Source organism: Aythya marila (genome assembly GCF_965140915.1).
Source record: "Aythya marila genome assembly, chromosome: 26".
Taxonomy (NCBI): Eukaryota; Metazoa; Chordata; class Aves; order Anseriformes; family Anatidae; genus Aythya; species Aythya marila.
This window is the reverse complement of record NC_139067.1, coordinates 2,210,240-2,227,829: the sequence shown is the minus strand read 5'-3', so window position 1 is coordinate 2,227,829 and position 17,590 is coordinate 2,210,240. Positions and strand designations below refer to the sequence as shown.

Here is a 17,590-nt window from a genome sequence, read left to right as displayed (position 1 = left end):
CAGTGCTTCTGCTCAGATTACAAGACAAGCCCATGATATCACCCGCTATGAGCCGAGGCTAAAGGGGCTGGGTCTTGGGAGGGGTTTGCTTGGCTAACTCTAGTGAAATTTGCCAGGAAGCAGCAGCTTCTTGCAGCGTATTTCTCTGGCTGCAGGATATTTTCCAGCGCAGAGGGGACCACTCAGGCGGCGCGCGTAGCCCAGAAGAAAAAGCTTCATGAAGCACGCCGGGACAGGGGTCTCCTCCAGCACAGCCTACCACTAACCCCAAGGTAAATGCAAACCCCAGAGACTGCAAGCCAGGACGGTGGCATTATCGCTAGGGAATGCAGGGGCTGATGGATTGGTTTAAACATTGCTAACCCTCTTTTGCTTTGGGGCTGAAAGTTTGATCTTGCTTCTTCTGTTTTTCTCTTTGAACTTGTTTTCTTTCTCCCCCGTCAGTTATTAAGCGTGATGGTTAGACATTACAGGCTGGGGATGAGATGATTCTTCTAATTCCTGTCTCCTGAGACTTGCTTTGGCAAGGGTGGGATGGCACAGATACTCAGTGTCACTTCGCAAAGATGTTGTGACCAAGTTAAGGATTTTCTCCCCTTGCTTGCTCACAGGCACACACTAATGAAGTAAAAAAGACATGTTGCAGGCTGTCTACAAGTTGAGGCAACATATATTCTGTAAGATGATTAAAATGTTTGATTTAGACCAGAAAGCTACGTTACATGCCATCAACATTGTGTAAATGTCACCGGCTAAACTTCAGAAGCAGTTTAAGTTCTGCTCTCTGAATAACTGCACTCTTCCAAAGGGAAAGGCTTCAGTGCAGATGGGCAGAAGGTGTAAAGCAGATAAGTCCTGAGTTGAGAAACTTTTCTGCTGGCATGCTCGGGATTCCCACCCTTTGCAAAGCAGCCTTCAGCCTACCGGCAACTTGTATTAATTAGGCTGGTTTATCATGAAGCAATCACAGCAGTTTTCAGGACGCCTGCAGGATAGGCAGTGGCATTCACCTGAAAAGTGAAACGTGGGACTGTTCCTGTCTGCAATGAACACAGCTGAGGCTGGCTGAGTTCTGATTCTTCAGCATGCACACCAGTAACTGCCTTCTTTTCAATTAATTTTTGTTGCCTAATTAAAAAAGGTGTTACTGTGTGGGGGTAAAAAAAAAAAAAAAAAAAAAAATCAATGAGGACCAATACAGTTTAGTACTTATTATTTAATTTTTATTTTTATTATTATTTATTATTCAGTATTTATTAGTATTAGTATTATTTATTAGTATTAGTAAGGACCAATACAGTTTAGAAGACCATATACAAAGATCCTGGTGTAGTTATCTGGGAGCGATAGCAGGAATACCAGTTAGCACGTCTATAATTGGCTCATAATGACAACATTGCTTTCAAATTTGTACTGAATAGGGGCTCAGATTAATTGGCTTTAGGGTTCCTACTGGCCAGTTTCATTTCATCTGTACTGAGCCACCCACAGTGGTGGAATTTTCTTGGTTGGAAGCTAGAGAGCAGTTAAGAAACATGAAATATTAGTGTGAGCTAATATTTGATGGACCCCAAAATGCATGCTTAGTAATGTTCTTTCGTTATTTCTTCTCTCCTATTTTTATATATATTTATGTATTTTCTCTCCTATTTTTTGAATAGGTTGACTCCCAAGATTATTGTCTTTACCTTACTGCACCACTAACTTTCCTTCTGTTTTTTTTGTTTGTTTTGTTTTGTTTGTTTGTTTTTTCTTTCTGTTTCTTGCTTTTTTTGTGTTCTTTGTAACCTTTTATCTTTTCTCCTCCTGAATTGTTTCATAACACAGAATCACAAAATGGTTTGGGTTCGAAGGGATCTTAAAGATCACCTAATTCCCATGGGGAGGGGACACCTTCCTCTAGACCAGGTTGCTCAAACCCCCATCCAACCTGGCCTTAACATCTTCGATGCTGTTTAAAAACACAGTGATGTCCTTTCTAAGAGATGGCAGCTTCAGTGGAAGGAACTGTTCAACACATTACCGGTCAGTTGGGCTTGCAAAGCATTTTTTTGGGAAAGCTTTTGGAGCGTGTGTGCAGGTACATGTTTACTATGAATGCCTGTAAATACATTGAGGATGATCCCACTCCTAATCTGTAGTAATGTTGATGGAAATTTATTATTCAAGGTATAAGAAAATTGGAATGCAGACAGAGATAACAACATGATGTTCTCAACTCAACCTGTTCTGTGTCTGCGGTGCTAATGGGTTAGGGTCTATTAATTTAGGACACAGGAGTGTGAGGGGAACCTTATTTTTAGAGGATTTGCTAATGCTCTTCAGCCTTAGGGACTGCACAAATATGTTCTGGCTCTGTGAATGTGTGTCAGCTGTGTATTTTAATGCAGTACCTTTTTGTAAAGTCTTTATTCATGTACTAATCATGTACTCCTAACAAAAAGAGTTCAATCCTATAGCTCTAGTTGCCCCTGCTGCTTTTGCTGAGAGAGATCAGATCACTTGTTCATGGTAATAGCATACACTAGCTGTGAATTAAAGAACTTATACTACTTGTTTTTTTAAAAAAAATGCTTTATTTAACTGTTTTGGAAGTGTCTTTGGGAATAAGTTCTGTTTCCTATTAAGAGCAGAGCACAAGGTCTGTGGAACAGCCAGCTGGTGCTGGCCAGGAGCCTGAGGGTTGTCATGATTCACATCTCTGTTCATCTGCATTCTTCGACACCAGGCAAAGGGAAGAGATAAGGAAAATAAAGATCTTTTTCCCAAAATGAAGTGTATTTGAATTGCAGCTGTGGCATGGAGAGAAGATGCTGCATGTGTCCATCAGATCCCTGGGCAAGGCTGTTTGTTTGTTTTTTTTCCTTTTGAGGTAAATGAATGCGTCAAGGGGCTAAAACAAAGCAAATGTGAATTGCTTCAGTTGAAGGAACAGATCTGAGAAGAGCTTGCAGCCTTGCACACAACTTTGGAGAGCGGTTATTTCTAAAGGTTTCATCTCATGGATCCAACCCAATGATGATGCAGGGGATTAGACAAACACACTGATTTTTTATTTTATTTTTTTAGTTAGACCTGTAGCAGTCTTTCAAATGAAAACACCAGCCAAGTGCCTTTTCTGTCCTATTCTCATAACTTGTGTGTTTGTCTATTAGGACTTCTTTTTTCCGTCTAGCCTCAATACCAAGTGATGGCAAACAAGTCTATGGGTTTGAATTGTCAGCTTTACCTCTGCTCCCACAGGACATGCTGGGACTTTCTCTCTTCCCCTGCAGCATCCCACCAGGCTGGAAGAAGCAGGTTGCATTTGTTATCTTCCCTGATGTGACTGTTGAATTTGCTCCTGGTTGCACTTGGCCAGTGTGCATTAATGTGAAATTTGCTGTCTTAAGGTAACTTAACGGAGCATTGCTGGATCTACAGTCACAAATCAACCACTTGAGACTTTCCTTTTGTTGCCTGGAGAAGGAGGGGAGCAGGAAAGCTGGTGTTCCTGGCTCTGTCCGAGCTGATCTATTGTTTTGATGATTTGGTGAAATTAAAAAGGGATTCGTGCTGCTTGGACAGACTTTTGGTTTGGGGAGATGAATAGCCTATTAGTTTCACCTGGTGGATTCTCTGAAGAAGTAAAAGCTCAACATTTTGAAATGAAATTGCTGCTCGCTTCCCTGTATGCCTATCTGTTCCTTTTCAGACGGGAGCCCTGAAAAGAGTTGAGTCAGCAGCTTGCAGGAGCATGCCTTAAAGCCTTAAATTACAAGTTAACACAGTGATGGAGAATCATCATATGGCCTGAAGTACGGGATGGGGAGCCAGGAGACCTGGAGTATTTTCCTGGCTTTTCCACTGACTTTATTCAAAAAAGTTTTTAATGCTCCGTCTTGGATTCTTTTGAATGGGGAGACCAAAATATATGCTTTTAGGATTACATCATTACGAAGTCTGGAGGCTATTAAAGAGAGGATTTGAGGGGAGGAATGAGCCCTAAAGTAGAGGGAATAGCCAGCACAAAGCAAACATCTTGTGGATCTAAGCCTAGGTTTCTTTTTGGGTAGTTCTGCATGTGCAGCTCTTTTCGAGACTTGATGAAAAAATGTGTCCAGATTTTGGTCATAGCAGATGACCAGGTTTATCTAAATACTTATTAAATGTTGTTGTTGTGGCTTTTGATGCTATGATAAATGCAGGTGCTGTTGGCTCCTATTTAATACTGTCCTTGTTTGTATCTTTTAATGCTCTTAATTGAGTCTATCACCGTGTCATCAGTGTTCTCATTGAAGAGTGGTGAAAAAATCATTGTGAAATCTTCTATGCTGCCAAATATTGCTTTATCAAATCTCTAGACCAGTTTTTACTGCTTGTCTTGTCTCCTGATGAAAGCCTCACGGACATCTTGCCCTGATGGATGGGATGGACAGATGCCTCCACCAGAAGATGCCCAAATATTTCCTCTCCATAATCCCTATTGTCTCAATGGGAAGCAGAAATGTTTCTTGTGGAAATACTGAAATATTCCTGTGCTCAGCCTCCCCGGGACTCAGCTTTTCCTGATGTCGTGACTTGGTCTGAATAGTTTCTCTTAAGCGCCTCAATAAACAAGACCGCTGGGTATGCACGGTTTTATTTCTGGGGTGATGCAAGCACTGTGGAAGCTTTGTCTTTTAGTGTTTGAATGTGTGACTGTTTCGAAGCGGACGGTAATATGACCTGAAGGAAAAGCAGGCTGTGGTTGCTAGTACACACTGCAGGGTTGTCTCCCGAAGAGTGTGGAGTTGCTGCTGGGCTGGGCTTACAGAGAATCCCTCTGAGATTCACCTCCACAGGTACAATGGGACTAAAAGGGGGATTTCTGATTTTATTTTATTTTTTTTCCCAATACCTCCTGCTGTAGGAGCCTCAACTGCTCGAGGTATCCCGATGATGATGGGACACAAAGCTGTACGACCCGAGCACAAAAAGTGTGTGCTCTGAGTCATTTTCCTTGGCGAAGGTTCAGGATTAAATTCATACGGGGTTTTTAAAACACCTTTTTGGTAGTCAGACCCCCCTCTGTGGAGCTGGGGGCTCTCGGGCAACCTTATCCTTCCTTCCCAGGCTTTCTCAAGTTCTGTGGTTAATGGTTTTTTCATCGTCTTGCACGACTCCAAAAACCTGTAAGCTTTGAGGGAGCAAAAGCAAATTACCCTGCCTTATGGCATCTTAGGGCTCCTGGGGTGCTGAGCCACCAAGATTTGAAAATCGCACCTGCAAGATTTGCTATAATCTAAGTTGGTACCTCCCTGGGTGATCCTGGTACCTGTTAAAATAACCTGGAAGTCTCTTGTGCCATCCCAGCCCCACCAAGCTGCTCGGGGGCCGCGAGGTCTCCCGGCTCTGTGATGTTTTTAAAAGGCTCTGGCACCGTGCAGCGTTCTGTCTGCTTTATTAATTAACGCTTCGGGGAGCGCCGCTCTCAGCTGGTAGCTATTACATCCTGCCTCTTGAATGGTTTCCCCAAATTGTTGTGTCTTTTGGCTGAAATCCTTCAGCAAGACAACCCAGGAGCTTTGGTTTGAATGGGAAGCAGTCCTGGAAACTGGAGTTGCAGAGCTTTGGGCTATTCCCTGGCCTCCGATCACGAAAGACCCCTATTAGCCGGAGCACGGAGCTGACCGCTGGTCAGTGTTTGCCTTGGCACGAGGAGGGATAAAGCGAAACAAGCTGACCTGCTGGCTACACATCGTTTGTTGGTCCTTTTCTCCTGCAAAATATTCTTCTTTGGGTTACTATTGAGCTTGCTGGTGCGCCATAAACCATAAACTGTAAGCTAGAGGGGAATTTGGCGTCTTGTGTTAATGACGATGACGTGCCTTATCTCCCGAGAGCTTTCTTCAGGACGTGACTGTAAGGCTACACACCACAATTTATTTGCTTTTTCCTTCTCAGATATCCTTCGTGTGGCTGCCTGCTGCACAAAGACCGTGCAGATGCTTCACCAGGTCCCAGCAATATGCAGAGACCCTGCAGTCCAGCTTAGTTTCCTCTCAATATTTTCTGAGGCTTCTTAAATCTGATTTATGCAGTAGCAAGAAACAACAGCGACGTCAAATGAAGTATGTCAAAACAGATGTTTAAAGAAGATTAGGAGCAAAAAAACAGATTTTCTGAAGACCATCAGGCTTGCAGCTCTGCTGGGCTCAATGTTACCCCCCTCTCCAGTATTTCTACTTATAACTAACATATGTTACTCTTCACTGTTATGATCTAAGGGGCTTTCTTGATTATTATTTTTATACTGTTCACAACAATCACGCTGCCCATGTGTTTATCCTCTAGGCTGAAAACCATCTTGTATCCTTGAAAAACATTGCACGAGGTTTCTTTTGAAATCCATACGAGAAGGTATTGAAGTCAGGCGTGTCTGACAAGTACTAATGTGCCTGGACTCGGGAGCCTTTTATTTTTACAGAATGTATCTCCTGCCCTGTGACTGCGTTTGCTTTGGGAAATCCCCTTTCTTTGCAGCTGGTGAAGAGCAGCCTTGTGAAAGCGGTTGTGTTTCCTTCCTCTCTGCCCCTTTAGCTCTGATGTGGGGCAGGAATTCATTTTATTCCTCTCTCAGCCCTCCCAACCTGCAAAAATTAGAAAAACACCTTGTCTCCATGCTAGTATTTCTTCAAATGCCTGGTGAAAATGTACAGGTCTCGGTCTGGTCTCAAAGCTGAGATTTGAACTGAGGTGTCCTGAATTCCAGGCTGTTTCTCTGCTATTACTGATATTCCTCCCTAGCTTGAAATGCTGCTTAATGAGTTTTGTTATATCTTCATGCACGTGTGATCGTCTGGTCATTTTTGGGGAGGGATAGTTGAGACCCAGCAAAAACACCGAAGGATTTTTGCTTCTTGACATCTGGTTTGGGAGCCCAGTCTTTCCCCCTCTCCCTCCCCTTTGCTGGCTGCCAGGAAATAATGGAGCTTTAAAGGGCTGGGGAGCTTTTTCCCACTGCTCTCTGGCATTGCTTCACTTGGAAACTATTCAACCATCAGCCTCCATGTGTGCTACTCGGCCACTCCGTGTGCTGGGTGGGGAGTACGTGAGTGGGAAGCGGGCAGAAAAATCACCAGCCTTTAAACTTTGCATAGTATCCGGATGAAATTCCTCCAATGAGTCAAAAAAAAAATAATTGCTGGTTCATACCATGGCTAGCTTATGCAAGGATTTAGCGGTTGTGGGACCCAATCCAGGCTTAGCAACCAAAAACTGGAGATCATTAATGCCAGTCAGGGCTAGGTGAGGTTGCTTTTTCATTGTGTCTGCCCACGGTAATGTGTGCTGATCCTCTGCAGAGGAAACTGGAGGTATGGCAGCAGAAATAAACCTTCTGTCATCATATTAGGAAAACAGATTTCAGTATAAATACCTCACTTCTGACCACGTTATATTATATTTCATTACCCTTCTAGTTTTCCATTGTTTAAGTGATGGTTTGAGTTTCTTTTATTTAAAGGTGGTGTGGGGAAAAAAATGGTTCAGTTCTGTCCTGGTCTGATTTGCCACCAAAGTTGGCCATCACTTGCTAGAGGCACTGAACTACTGGATTTGCAGAGGAATAGGAAAATCCTATTTCTAGCATTTGTGACCTGTAGAATTTTGCCTTGGAAAAAATATTTTCCAGCCAAAATGATTTGGCTATTTAACCTAAACTTGCAAATGCTTTTCGTGGGTTACTTTTAATTTTCTTCTCCCACCTCACAAGAAATAATTTACTTGACTTTGGTTTTCACAGGCAACGTTGGACGTGGTCTCTCCCATAGGTTTATCCCCTGCTGAAGCAGGAGGTACAAATCCCAACATCATTCCCGAGCCTTACTCAAACTTTCCTTTTGTTTCAGGACAGCCACACAGCACCTACCTGCACTGATCGGCAGCTGCTAGCAGAGGATTTGGCTCTGAGAACTGTGAGCACTGAAAATGGAAAGATTCCTGGGTTTTAACCATAACCACTGTTTCTTCATGCTGTTCTTCATCTCCCTGAGCCCGCTGGGCCTTGCCCAGTACGAATACTGGCCCTACCTCCCCGGTTACCCCGAGCCACCCCCCCAAGTCTACCAGCCCCCTCAGAGGCCAGCAAACGTCCCCAAAATCCAGCTGCGGCTGGCGGGGCAGAAGAGGAAACACAATGAAGGCCGAGTGGAGGTGTTTTACAGCGGCGAGTGGGGCACAGTGTGCGACGACGACTTCTCCATCCACGCTGCGCACGTGATCTGCAGGGAGCTGGGCTACGTGGAGGCTGTGTCTTGGCTACCAAGCTCAAAATATGGGAAAGGAGAAGGTAAGGTAACTCGGGAGCAACAGCTCTCTCCAACCCCGATAACTCTTGACCTGAATTCAAGATGTATTGATGTTCCCTACAAATGTAACAAGAATCGCTTCCTGGTGAAGCAATGCCTCTGTAAATCAGTGCCTCATTAGGTTAAACAGTTTAAACAATAGGTGTTCGCGTGTTTTGATTGAAGCAAGCTAAGGAAGGGGGTAGGAGGCTCTCCAGCAGCCCAGCCTGTATGGCGAGTTAAAAGGGAAACTGGGCCTACAAATGTAATTTACAGACGGTCCATTTCCCCATGCACCCTTCCATTGCTTTGCAAGGAGTCAAGCAGAGCCTCTAAGCACTCCTCCCTCCTGTTCTTTTTTTTCTTTCTTTCTTTTGAACTGTTTGGGTTCTAAATAGCATTGCATGGGCAATCTATATATATTTTTTTTCCCTTTATCCCCTCTAGAGGCACGCAACATATTCTGCAATGCAGACCAGCCTATAAAACCCCAAAGGAGCATGCACACTTCACGTCCTATATAGGACTACGTTTATAACAGTCCACTGGGACACTCAGGCTGATTCTGGAGGGGAAGAGCTATTCACCCTCAACCCAATCTGCACATCCTTCCTTTTTCACTCTGTTAGTTAAATGTTGGCCTACGGAGATTTTTTTCTCAAAATATGAAAGCTTGGCACGCTGTTGATGTAACCCACAGACAGGTTATTTCCACTGCAGCAGGGATAAACGTGCTGTATGTCTGTTACTTAGCGCCACTCGTTAGTGCTCACACCTATAAAATTGCCCATTAAAGAGCCAGCAGGCCTCAACGTTGACTTGAGTGAAACGCGAAACCTTGAATGTTGTCCCAGGCTGTGGATTTTGGCTCTTGGGGTAGAGCAGGAGATTTCCGAGAGAGAAAGAGGCCGTGACATTTGAAAACAAACCAGAAATTTGTCGCCACGCGACTTGATGGGAGCGAGCATCCTCTGCGTGCGGGTTCAATCCTGATGCAGGGAGCCCGTGCAGAGGGGATTGTGGCAAATCCTTCATCAACACCCGAATGTGTTAGGGCTGCTGGAAAGCAGCTGGGACAGCCAAGGAAAACAGCTCTGACTGCTCCTGCATAATCTCCTCCTGGCTCTGGAGGTCAGGCAGTCCTTTCTACCCAAAGGATGTATTGTTATTCTTCAGACAGACAAAGCCTTGGGGACCATAAAATAGGGGAGTTTCTTGTTGGCTGTTGCTCCTTGCAATTTAGGGGATAAATTGCAGGGGAGCAACATGTGCCCAGCATGTTTCCAAAGGAAAAGCAAGCACATTATAAAGGTGAATCCTAGAGAAGCTCTTGGTTCTCTGCTCTCAGCTGCTCCTTAGAAAACATGACCTAAAGTTCTCCGAGTGACACCTATTGAATTTTTGTCTGCTTGTTAGTCAATTCTAAAGAATCTGATTTGTTTTAATATAATATACATATGTGCACGTTTTTTGTTGGAGGAAAAGTGGTAGTGATAGTCTGGAAACTGGATCTGGCAGTGGGTTTTCAAAGAGCACCCAAATAACAGGAGGTTCCAATCAGCAGTGGTCTGTTAAATCTTCTGCCAAAAAAAACGCCTTTAAAAAGTGGGGGCATTTAATCAAAACTTGGAGCTCTCTCATAGAAGAGGTTTAACGAGGATTTAGCAAACAAGAAATGATGTGCAGAGAAGCCTTAAATACAGAAGGGATGATTTAGTGAGAGTGATTAGAGGGCAGGATCGAGGGGACCCGATGACACCGCGTGCTCGAAAGTGGCTTGTTAGGAGGTCAGTTTTCAACATGAGCAAGTTTCCAGCAGTGATCTCCTTCAGGCTGATGACCCTTTGCATGCTAACACAACAGCAAGCAGTGATGGCATGAGGAGCTTCTGGCTGGGATGTCCCTTGTTAGCAATCCTTTGGACGCACTGGTTGCTGTTGGACTGTGGAGGTCCAGAGCCTCCATGGTCAAGGCTTCACTTGCATCATTCAAGCCTATAGCCTTAAATAGTGTATTATATTTATTTATTATGTTATATTGAGGGATTAGTTTTCTTTTTTTAATACAATGCAGATAAGTGAGAGCAATGGGGAGGAGATATTTCCATTTTTGGTGTTCCTTAGCGTTTTTAGTCAAGGTTATTTTTAGCAGTAATCTCTTCCCCTGATATATTAAGAACAATTTACCCTCTTTCTGAGTCTCAGTTCTGTTTTTTTTTTCCCCTTCAGGGAAAATCTGGATGGACAACGTCCACTGTAATGGCAAGGAGACCACCCTGGCAGCGTGCACGTCAAATGGCTGGGGAGTAACCGACTGCAAACACACCGAGGACGTGGGAGTGGTGTGCAGCGAAAAGAGAATCCCTGGCTTCAAGTTTGACAACTCGCTGCTTAACCAAATAGAGGTAAATGTACTTCAAAATCCCTAGCAGCTAATCAGGAGGCTTCTGTGGACCGGGACCTATACGTTGTAGGTTATCCCAGCTGTGCCCCATGGTTAAAGCACACTTTTTGTAGTACTTCTAGATGCTGGCTTCAGGTGCAACTTTCAGATCTGAATTTCAGCTGTTCAAAGCTTTACATATTTAAGAAGAATGTAAAAGGATTTTTTAATAGCATAATAAGTAAGGAGACACTATATTATTCCTCCTGTTTTGCAATCATTTAATGGAATGGATGGATTTACAGGGTAAGATAGGAAGAGATTTTTGGAGTGCTTAGCTAAGCAACGATGACACGAGTGTGATAATTCTATGGAAATACTTGTGGGAATGGGGAGCCAGCACTAGAAGTGATGAAATGAAAGTGAACAGAGGAAAACGTGGGCTGGTCACTAGGGGAAAGGTTCTGGGTTGTGACTGCATTTGTCTGCTGAGCCGAGGTTGAGACTCCTGGGGAAATGACAGAAGCAAATCTGCTGAAACGCAGCTGAACCAGAATTGTTAGATTTCTGCAGAATAATGGTCTAGGGGGGAATAATCCAGGAGGGAATGCTGAGCTGGAAAGAAGCTGGCCTGAGCTCTTCAAAGGAAAAAAAAACGTATGCTTCTTCAGAATTTCAGGTTGGAAAATATTTGTGGTCACTCAGCTAACATCTCCCTTGTTTCAGATGCTATGGTGCTTCAGCATGCAGATTCGCTGGTTGCCCTTGGTTAAAATACATCAAAATAAACTCTCCAGTAACCACAGGCAAACCTTATTTTAAGCAGACAGGGAACCCAGGGTGTATCACATACCACAGCGTGGTTTCCATGGCTGAATCTTGGCTCTGTTCGTGATCTGAAACAAAGGGTACAGCATTCTTTCTCACTTTAAAACAAAATTATTCTAGCAGTTCCTTCGCAGCCCCTGATTGAGAGAGCAGGCAGCATTCAGCACTGATGCAAGGCTCCCACGCAGGGGGCAGATGCAGGATATGAGAAGGGGAACTCTCTTTGTGCCTTGACCTGGCTTTTCTTGGCTAAGGAGAGGAAGGAGGCCTTCCAAAGGGATCCCAAATTGCCTCAGCCGATGGCACGGCTGCTGCTCAGGGAACGGGGCGAGATCATGGAACATCGGCGATGGCTTTGGCAGACGCCCACATCCCCAAAGCCACAGCGAATCCTCAAAACGGAGGCCTGGAAGAAAAGATGCCTTAGTCTAGACGGAGGTCGCATCACTCTGAGATGCTTCAGGTATTAATCACGAAAGCTTTGGAGGGCTCTGCTTTTCCATTAGCTAAGCGCTGCCGTTTGGCTAACGAGCGGAGCACGCTGGGGTGATTGAGGGAAGCTTGAGCTAATGTGTGGGTGTTTGGGCTTCACGTAGGATAAGTAGAATGAATCATGAAACAGTTCTTGTGGTGGAAGACAGGGTCACCAGCAGGATTGCTGAGGAGAAATAGATGCAGGATAAGTGAAATAGATGTGGGGTAAGTCATATTCCCCACGTCCTGGCAGCTCTTGGGGTCTAGGTATGGGTGAAGGCATTCACCACGATAAGTAGCAGCACTGGTGACTAAAGGCACTGAAATGATGGGAGTGGGGAAAAAAATAAAGGAAAAGTTTTGGTTTTAAGTTCCTGTACAAAGCTGAGAGCTGTCAGCCTGCCTCTCTGCTGGTGGCAGGGAATAGTGGTGTATTTTCTTACCCCTAGGTCTGCATGCTGGGTTCCTAATGCTGCTGTTAACCTGCTGCTACAGCTTGTGTTTGACATCTCCTGGCAATCCTCAGCCTCTGAGAAGAGCCTGATCATCCCTTGTCTGGCCTTCCAGAGGTCTGAGGGGCAACCACTTCTGTCCGCTGTGAATTTAGAGGAGTCTGTAACCAACTGCGTTTATTTTCTGTAGCCTGGTGTCTGTCAAAAGGACAAATTCAAGGATCCAGAACGATTTGTGTGCCCACTTCTCCCTTACACATCACTGCTCGAGTCTTCTGAACAACTCGGGACCACGCTGTTACTTCCACTCTGCAGAACCAGGCTGATTTTTCTCATACCCCTTTAAAGTCACTGGGAGCCAAGGAGCTCTTTTTTTCTGCTTTAATGCAGCAGGAGCAAGGCTAAAGGTGATGTGCTGTAAATTTTTTAAATGCCATTGTGGAAGTACGTTTCAGTCGCAGCTAGCTGTCAAATGTTTCAACTCCTCTCCCCCCTCTTTTTTTTCAGCTCTCCTTCTTTCAATCTTTGCTTTATCTCATTAGCAGCTGGCGTGCCACAGTTTGAGTCAGAGCTGATGAGAAGGGTTACTCATAGGGTCATAAACTCCAAAACGGGGAGGTCAAAAGGCTTGTGTGAATGCACATCCAACGTCTCTGCCCTGTCTAACGTGCATGGGAATTCTGCATGTCATACCTTGCATTCACCAGGGGGAACATCATCGTTTTGTTAGCTGCTGGGTTTTCAGGCTGTCCCACTGATGTCTCCCCGTTGGAATGAGATGGAGGGGATTGAGGAATTTTTTACAGAGCAGCGATGCTGTGCTCAGGTCTCCCCACCAGTCCCACTGGCTGCACCACGATGAAGCTGTTCCTTAACGCATGTGCTCCGTGCATCACCTTGAATTGCACCTTTCCATCCCATTTTCCCACAGTAGTTAGGAACGACTGTAACAATTCCCAAACAGACCTGGATGTTTGCAAATGGGTGGTTTTACAGCCAGCAGATCTCCAACAGGAGCAGGCTCTGACTGTGGTGTGCATTGACGTGTCAGGGTGTAAGCTCCAGCAGGCAGGGAGCAGTGATTTTGTTCTGCCTTCCTGGGGAAATTCACGCTCTGGGAACCCATCCCCAAATATTTGCCATCACATTCAGGTTTCTCTCCCTTGCAAAAGGGAGCCCTGTGTGTTCCTGCAGCCGGGGGACGGACAGACTGCCTTAAATTCATCATTTAGAAAGTGTCTTAAAGACCTTCAGTGCTGAGTTCTCCAGGGCTGCCAAGCGCCGCTGAGATTTAACGCGGAAAGCCAGCAGGTATCAGACAACATCTGACTTCATCTTGACGGGGCTACAGCTCCGAGGGGCTCTGCAAATTGACATTTGCTCAAATCTGGCCTCGCTTCCTAAAATCTGACAGGCAGAGAGTTCACACTCTTTTAAAAGCAACACGATAGCCCTTGAGCTGAGTTTATTTTTATTGGGCAATGTACATACCTCCGTTTCCCAGTTTGGAAATGCTGCAGATAAATAGGATAGGATGAAATTTTCCATCACCATAAACCACTTGGCTTATATATATACGCTCAGCCAGATCTTTTCCCGTCACAGCTCATATTTTGAGGCTTACATCACATCTCTTCCTGTCCCTGAGCCTTTCCATGCCTGCCCCGTGGGGCAGGGGCAGTGCCTGACCCTTGCTTCTATGAGACAAGTTGTCAGTCGCAGGCTGAAGTGTGGGGTGAGGGATGGAAGATCTGAGATAAGCAGATAGGAGACAGGCAGGAAGAGGTTAACTCTTCCACCAGGACCGAGGTTAGGGCAAATCTGAAATCCAATCTTTAAGTTCCATCATTTTTGCCTGGTATTTTCTGCAGCCACTGCAGCTTTTAGCCTTGGGACTTGTCCGAAGGATTATTTCTTGGAGGGTGATGAATGTGCCTGGCAGGACGGCCCTTTCGTGGGCTGCTGGCTGCTCAGGATTAGCCTGATGCCCCTTTAGCTCGGAGGTTACTGAGCTCAGAGTGAGCACTGAAGGCTGATCTCCTCCACCAGGCTAGCAGAACAGTGTTTGCTCCGTGCTGGCCTGGTGTAGAGACATCGAGTGCATTTCATAGCAGGGCTTTTCCCTCTTTAAAATGCGTAGGCTCAGTGTGCAGGAGGTTTTTTGTTTATGGAGAGAGCAGGGCTCGTGGTTTAGCCTTGTCTGCTGTTACCTGTTTGCTTCTGAGAACAGACGGGGGTACCTGGCCTGCTGGCATCACGTCCTCTCCTCTCCTACAGACCCCAGCCCTGCAGCCATGCACCATGAAAGTGTTAAAATAAAATTAAAAAAAAAAAAAAAAAAAAAAAAGTGCATGGAAGTGCCAAGAGTGTGGCTGAGCATGTCTTGAGGAGGATGCCGAACCTGCTTGCTGTGATCCTGCATGGACACATCCAAAGTCATTGTTCAAAATCACCAGTGTTTGACTCTGGATTTGTCTTAGCTTGCATTTCTTCTTTCTTTTTAGCCAAAGCAGGGCTTGAAGTAAAAGTTCCCAGTCTTGTGTTCCCATAGTCACCTTAGTGGCTTTGTGTGGGACTCCCTTGAGGGCAGAGCACAGCCCCTGCTTTATTCCTAATACTTTGAGTGCTCAAAGCCTATCTGGGACCAGGGAAACCACTTGCTGCCTCTCCTGTGGAGTATGAGAGGGACAGATGAGTGCTCTAAGTACGTATGCTGACTGGAAATAATTCAATAATTTGTGCAGCAAGTGGGATCTGCTGCATTACCCAAAGACACAGGGTCTTGTGCTGTGTCCTTGCCCCAGGCCAGCTCCACATCCCCCATGCAGAAGGGGCAGGGGGAGTTCTGGGAGCTGCACACCACAAAAAAAGGTTATAAAACCAATGCAGAAGCGCAGTGCTTTGTTGGTTGTTGGGCGTTTTGATGTTTGCCAGTGTCTGAAAGTGGTCCTGGGACCTGCTGTAGGGTTCCTTTATAGGGTGCCAGTGCCTGCCGTTTAAGCTTGTGCATGGTCTCAAAATGTTTTTCTAAGTCTGTGCAGGATGCCAGGGGCTCTGAGATCAAAATGATTGAGTGTACGTCCGCAGAGCTGTGAGCAGGGAATGCAGGCCCTGCTCTTTTCAAGAGTACGTGGAGCAATGTGGCCATTGCACTGCCCAAACACAGCACGAGCCCACCTGTGACTGCCTGGCTGGGCGGAACAGCAATTTTAAGGCCACAGGAATTGCCTCCTACCCTCAATATATTCCTTTAATAAATGCACGGTAGGAATTTATTATTATTTTTTTGAACCTAGCCCCCAAAACATCCTTAACAAAATATTTGTTGTCCACCTCCTTCCTCTCCGTGCACATACATGGGCTTCAAATAGGACATGGGCTCTAAATATATCAAATTGCTGCAGCCCGTGGGGTTCACAAATAGCTCTGGTACCTGAGAGCAGACCGTAGCCTTGGCCAGACGGTGGGCAGACAAAGTCTAGTTAAACAGACCAGGCTGTGCTGCTATTTCTGTCCTCCTTTTCCTATCTGGGCATGTGTGAGGCTGAAAAAAATCTCACTTCAAAGCCTGGTGGCTCAAAGGGTCTGGTTAAAAGCGGGTTGAATTATATTGTCTGGGTTCCTTAACCAGAGGGAAGGGGCATTGCTGTGTCCTGTTGGGGAGCTTTTGGTTAAATTGGGCTCTGGAGGCTGTACAAAATGCTCCTGTGTGCTGAGCTGCTTTTAAGTGGAAGGAGCAAGGAGAGAAGGAGGACAGGAGCAGTGTGTGGGTCTGGCACTAATATAAATCTTTGTTACCCACCTTTGTGCCATGGAAATCACTGGAGGATCTCTCCATGCCATGGGGAGCTGCAGCTTAGGTCACCACCATCTAAGACCGGCCCTGTCGTGACTGTCCTGTTCTCAGAAATGACAATAACGTGGTTATTTGCCTGTTTGGGACAGCAGGGTTTTAATGCCTTTCTCCTCGGTGCAAATATTTACTTCTCTAAATGTAAGCCAACGTGAAACGGGTGCTGATGTTTTGTGTGCCTGGAGGGGTTCAGCATCTCTTCTGGAGCTGCCTCCAGGCAAATAATCAATTAAGCTGCTGTCGTGGCAAGCCACCGTGTCTCTTTATTGCTATAATTTTAAAGTTTTTTGGGGGTTTCTTACTGCCACAGCTGGCATGGGCTTGCTGCTGCTCCCTGGGGGACAGAGTTAACCCATCTGCATCCTCATCCTGGCTGTGTTCAGGGCCTGAGTAGCTGTCAGGCAGTATTTTGGATGCAGCTAACCATTTCTGCATTACGCAAGACAATAAACTATTTATCTAAGCCTGAGAACAGAGTAAAATCTTGTTCTGTCCTGCAGGGCGAAGGTCAGGTAATAAATTTGACTGGCTTACAGCGCCTGATCCAGATTGTCTTTAAAATAGCTTAGCAGAAAGGAAGCGGAGAATGTAAGAGCTTTGCCCATTGTGGAAACCTCAGACCGTGATGCTCACAGACCTGAGCATCATCTGTCCTGAGCTGAGCCCTCACCTGTGCCAAAATTCCTCCAGGGCTCAGTGCTCCTGCCTTCTCTTGCCCCTGTCACCACCTCTGTTCTCTGGTGCCTTTCATTAGCCTGCTCTGCATCAGCAATCACGAGGCTGCCGCTGAAGCATTTCATGGTTTAGCGAAGATCTCGGCTTTTGTCGTTTCTAATCTGCCCTGTAATTGCTCCTGGACCTCAATCCCGAGCTGCACTCTCATCCCTTACCCTTTTGTGCTGCACAAACCCAGAACAAAAAGCATTTGCAGTCCAATGCAGCGTCACGTTCCCAGGGGACCGCTGTCCCCCCCGTAGGCAGCCCGTCTCTGTCTTGCAGCATCCCTTCGCCGTGTTTATTTAACAGCTGGGACCTCGTTAGTGACTCAGAGGCACAGCTCCAGATGTTTAAGTCAAAACAGATTCCGCCTGTTCCCATGTATGCGGAGAGACCTTTCCAAAAAGTCATCTCGGGGGGAACAGACTTGGTAGCTGGGAATTCAGTGGAAGTAGGGGCAGGGCTCAGACAGAGGAGAGGAGAGACTTTTGGGGTGAGCGGGGTCTATACGGAGAGATTTTGTCATGCTCTGAATTGAAAGGAACCGATTTGTTTCTTGTGTGAGTTGCAGATTT

At 45.6% G+C, this 17,590-nt stretch overlaps 1 protein-coding gene across 1 annotated transcript in view; it reads left to right on the top strand.

Annotated features, from left to right (window-relative positions):
• The first annotated feature begins 137 nt into the window (after nt 1–137).
• The window catches only part of LOXL2 (lysyl oxidase like 2), a 42,882-nt gene continuing 25,429 nt past the window's right edge, over nt 138–17,590 (top strand). The window contains exons 1-3 of the mRNA XM_082779509.1: nt 138–272; nt 7,872–8,311; nt 10,538–10,713. Of these exons, the coding sequence (XP_082635635.1) occupies nt 7,951–8,311; nt 10,538–10,713 (537 nt within the window). The 5' untranslated portion in view covers nt 138–272; nt 7,872–7,950. The remainder of the gene's footprint in view (nt 273–7,871; nt 8,312–10,537; nt 10,714–17,590) is intronic.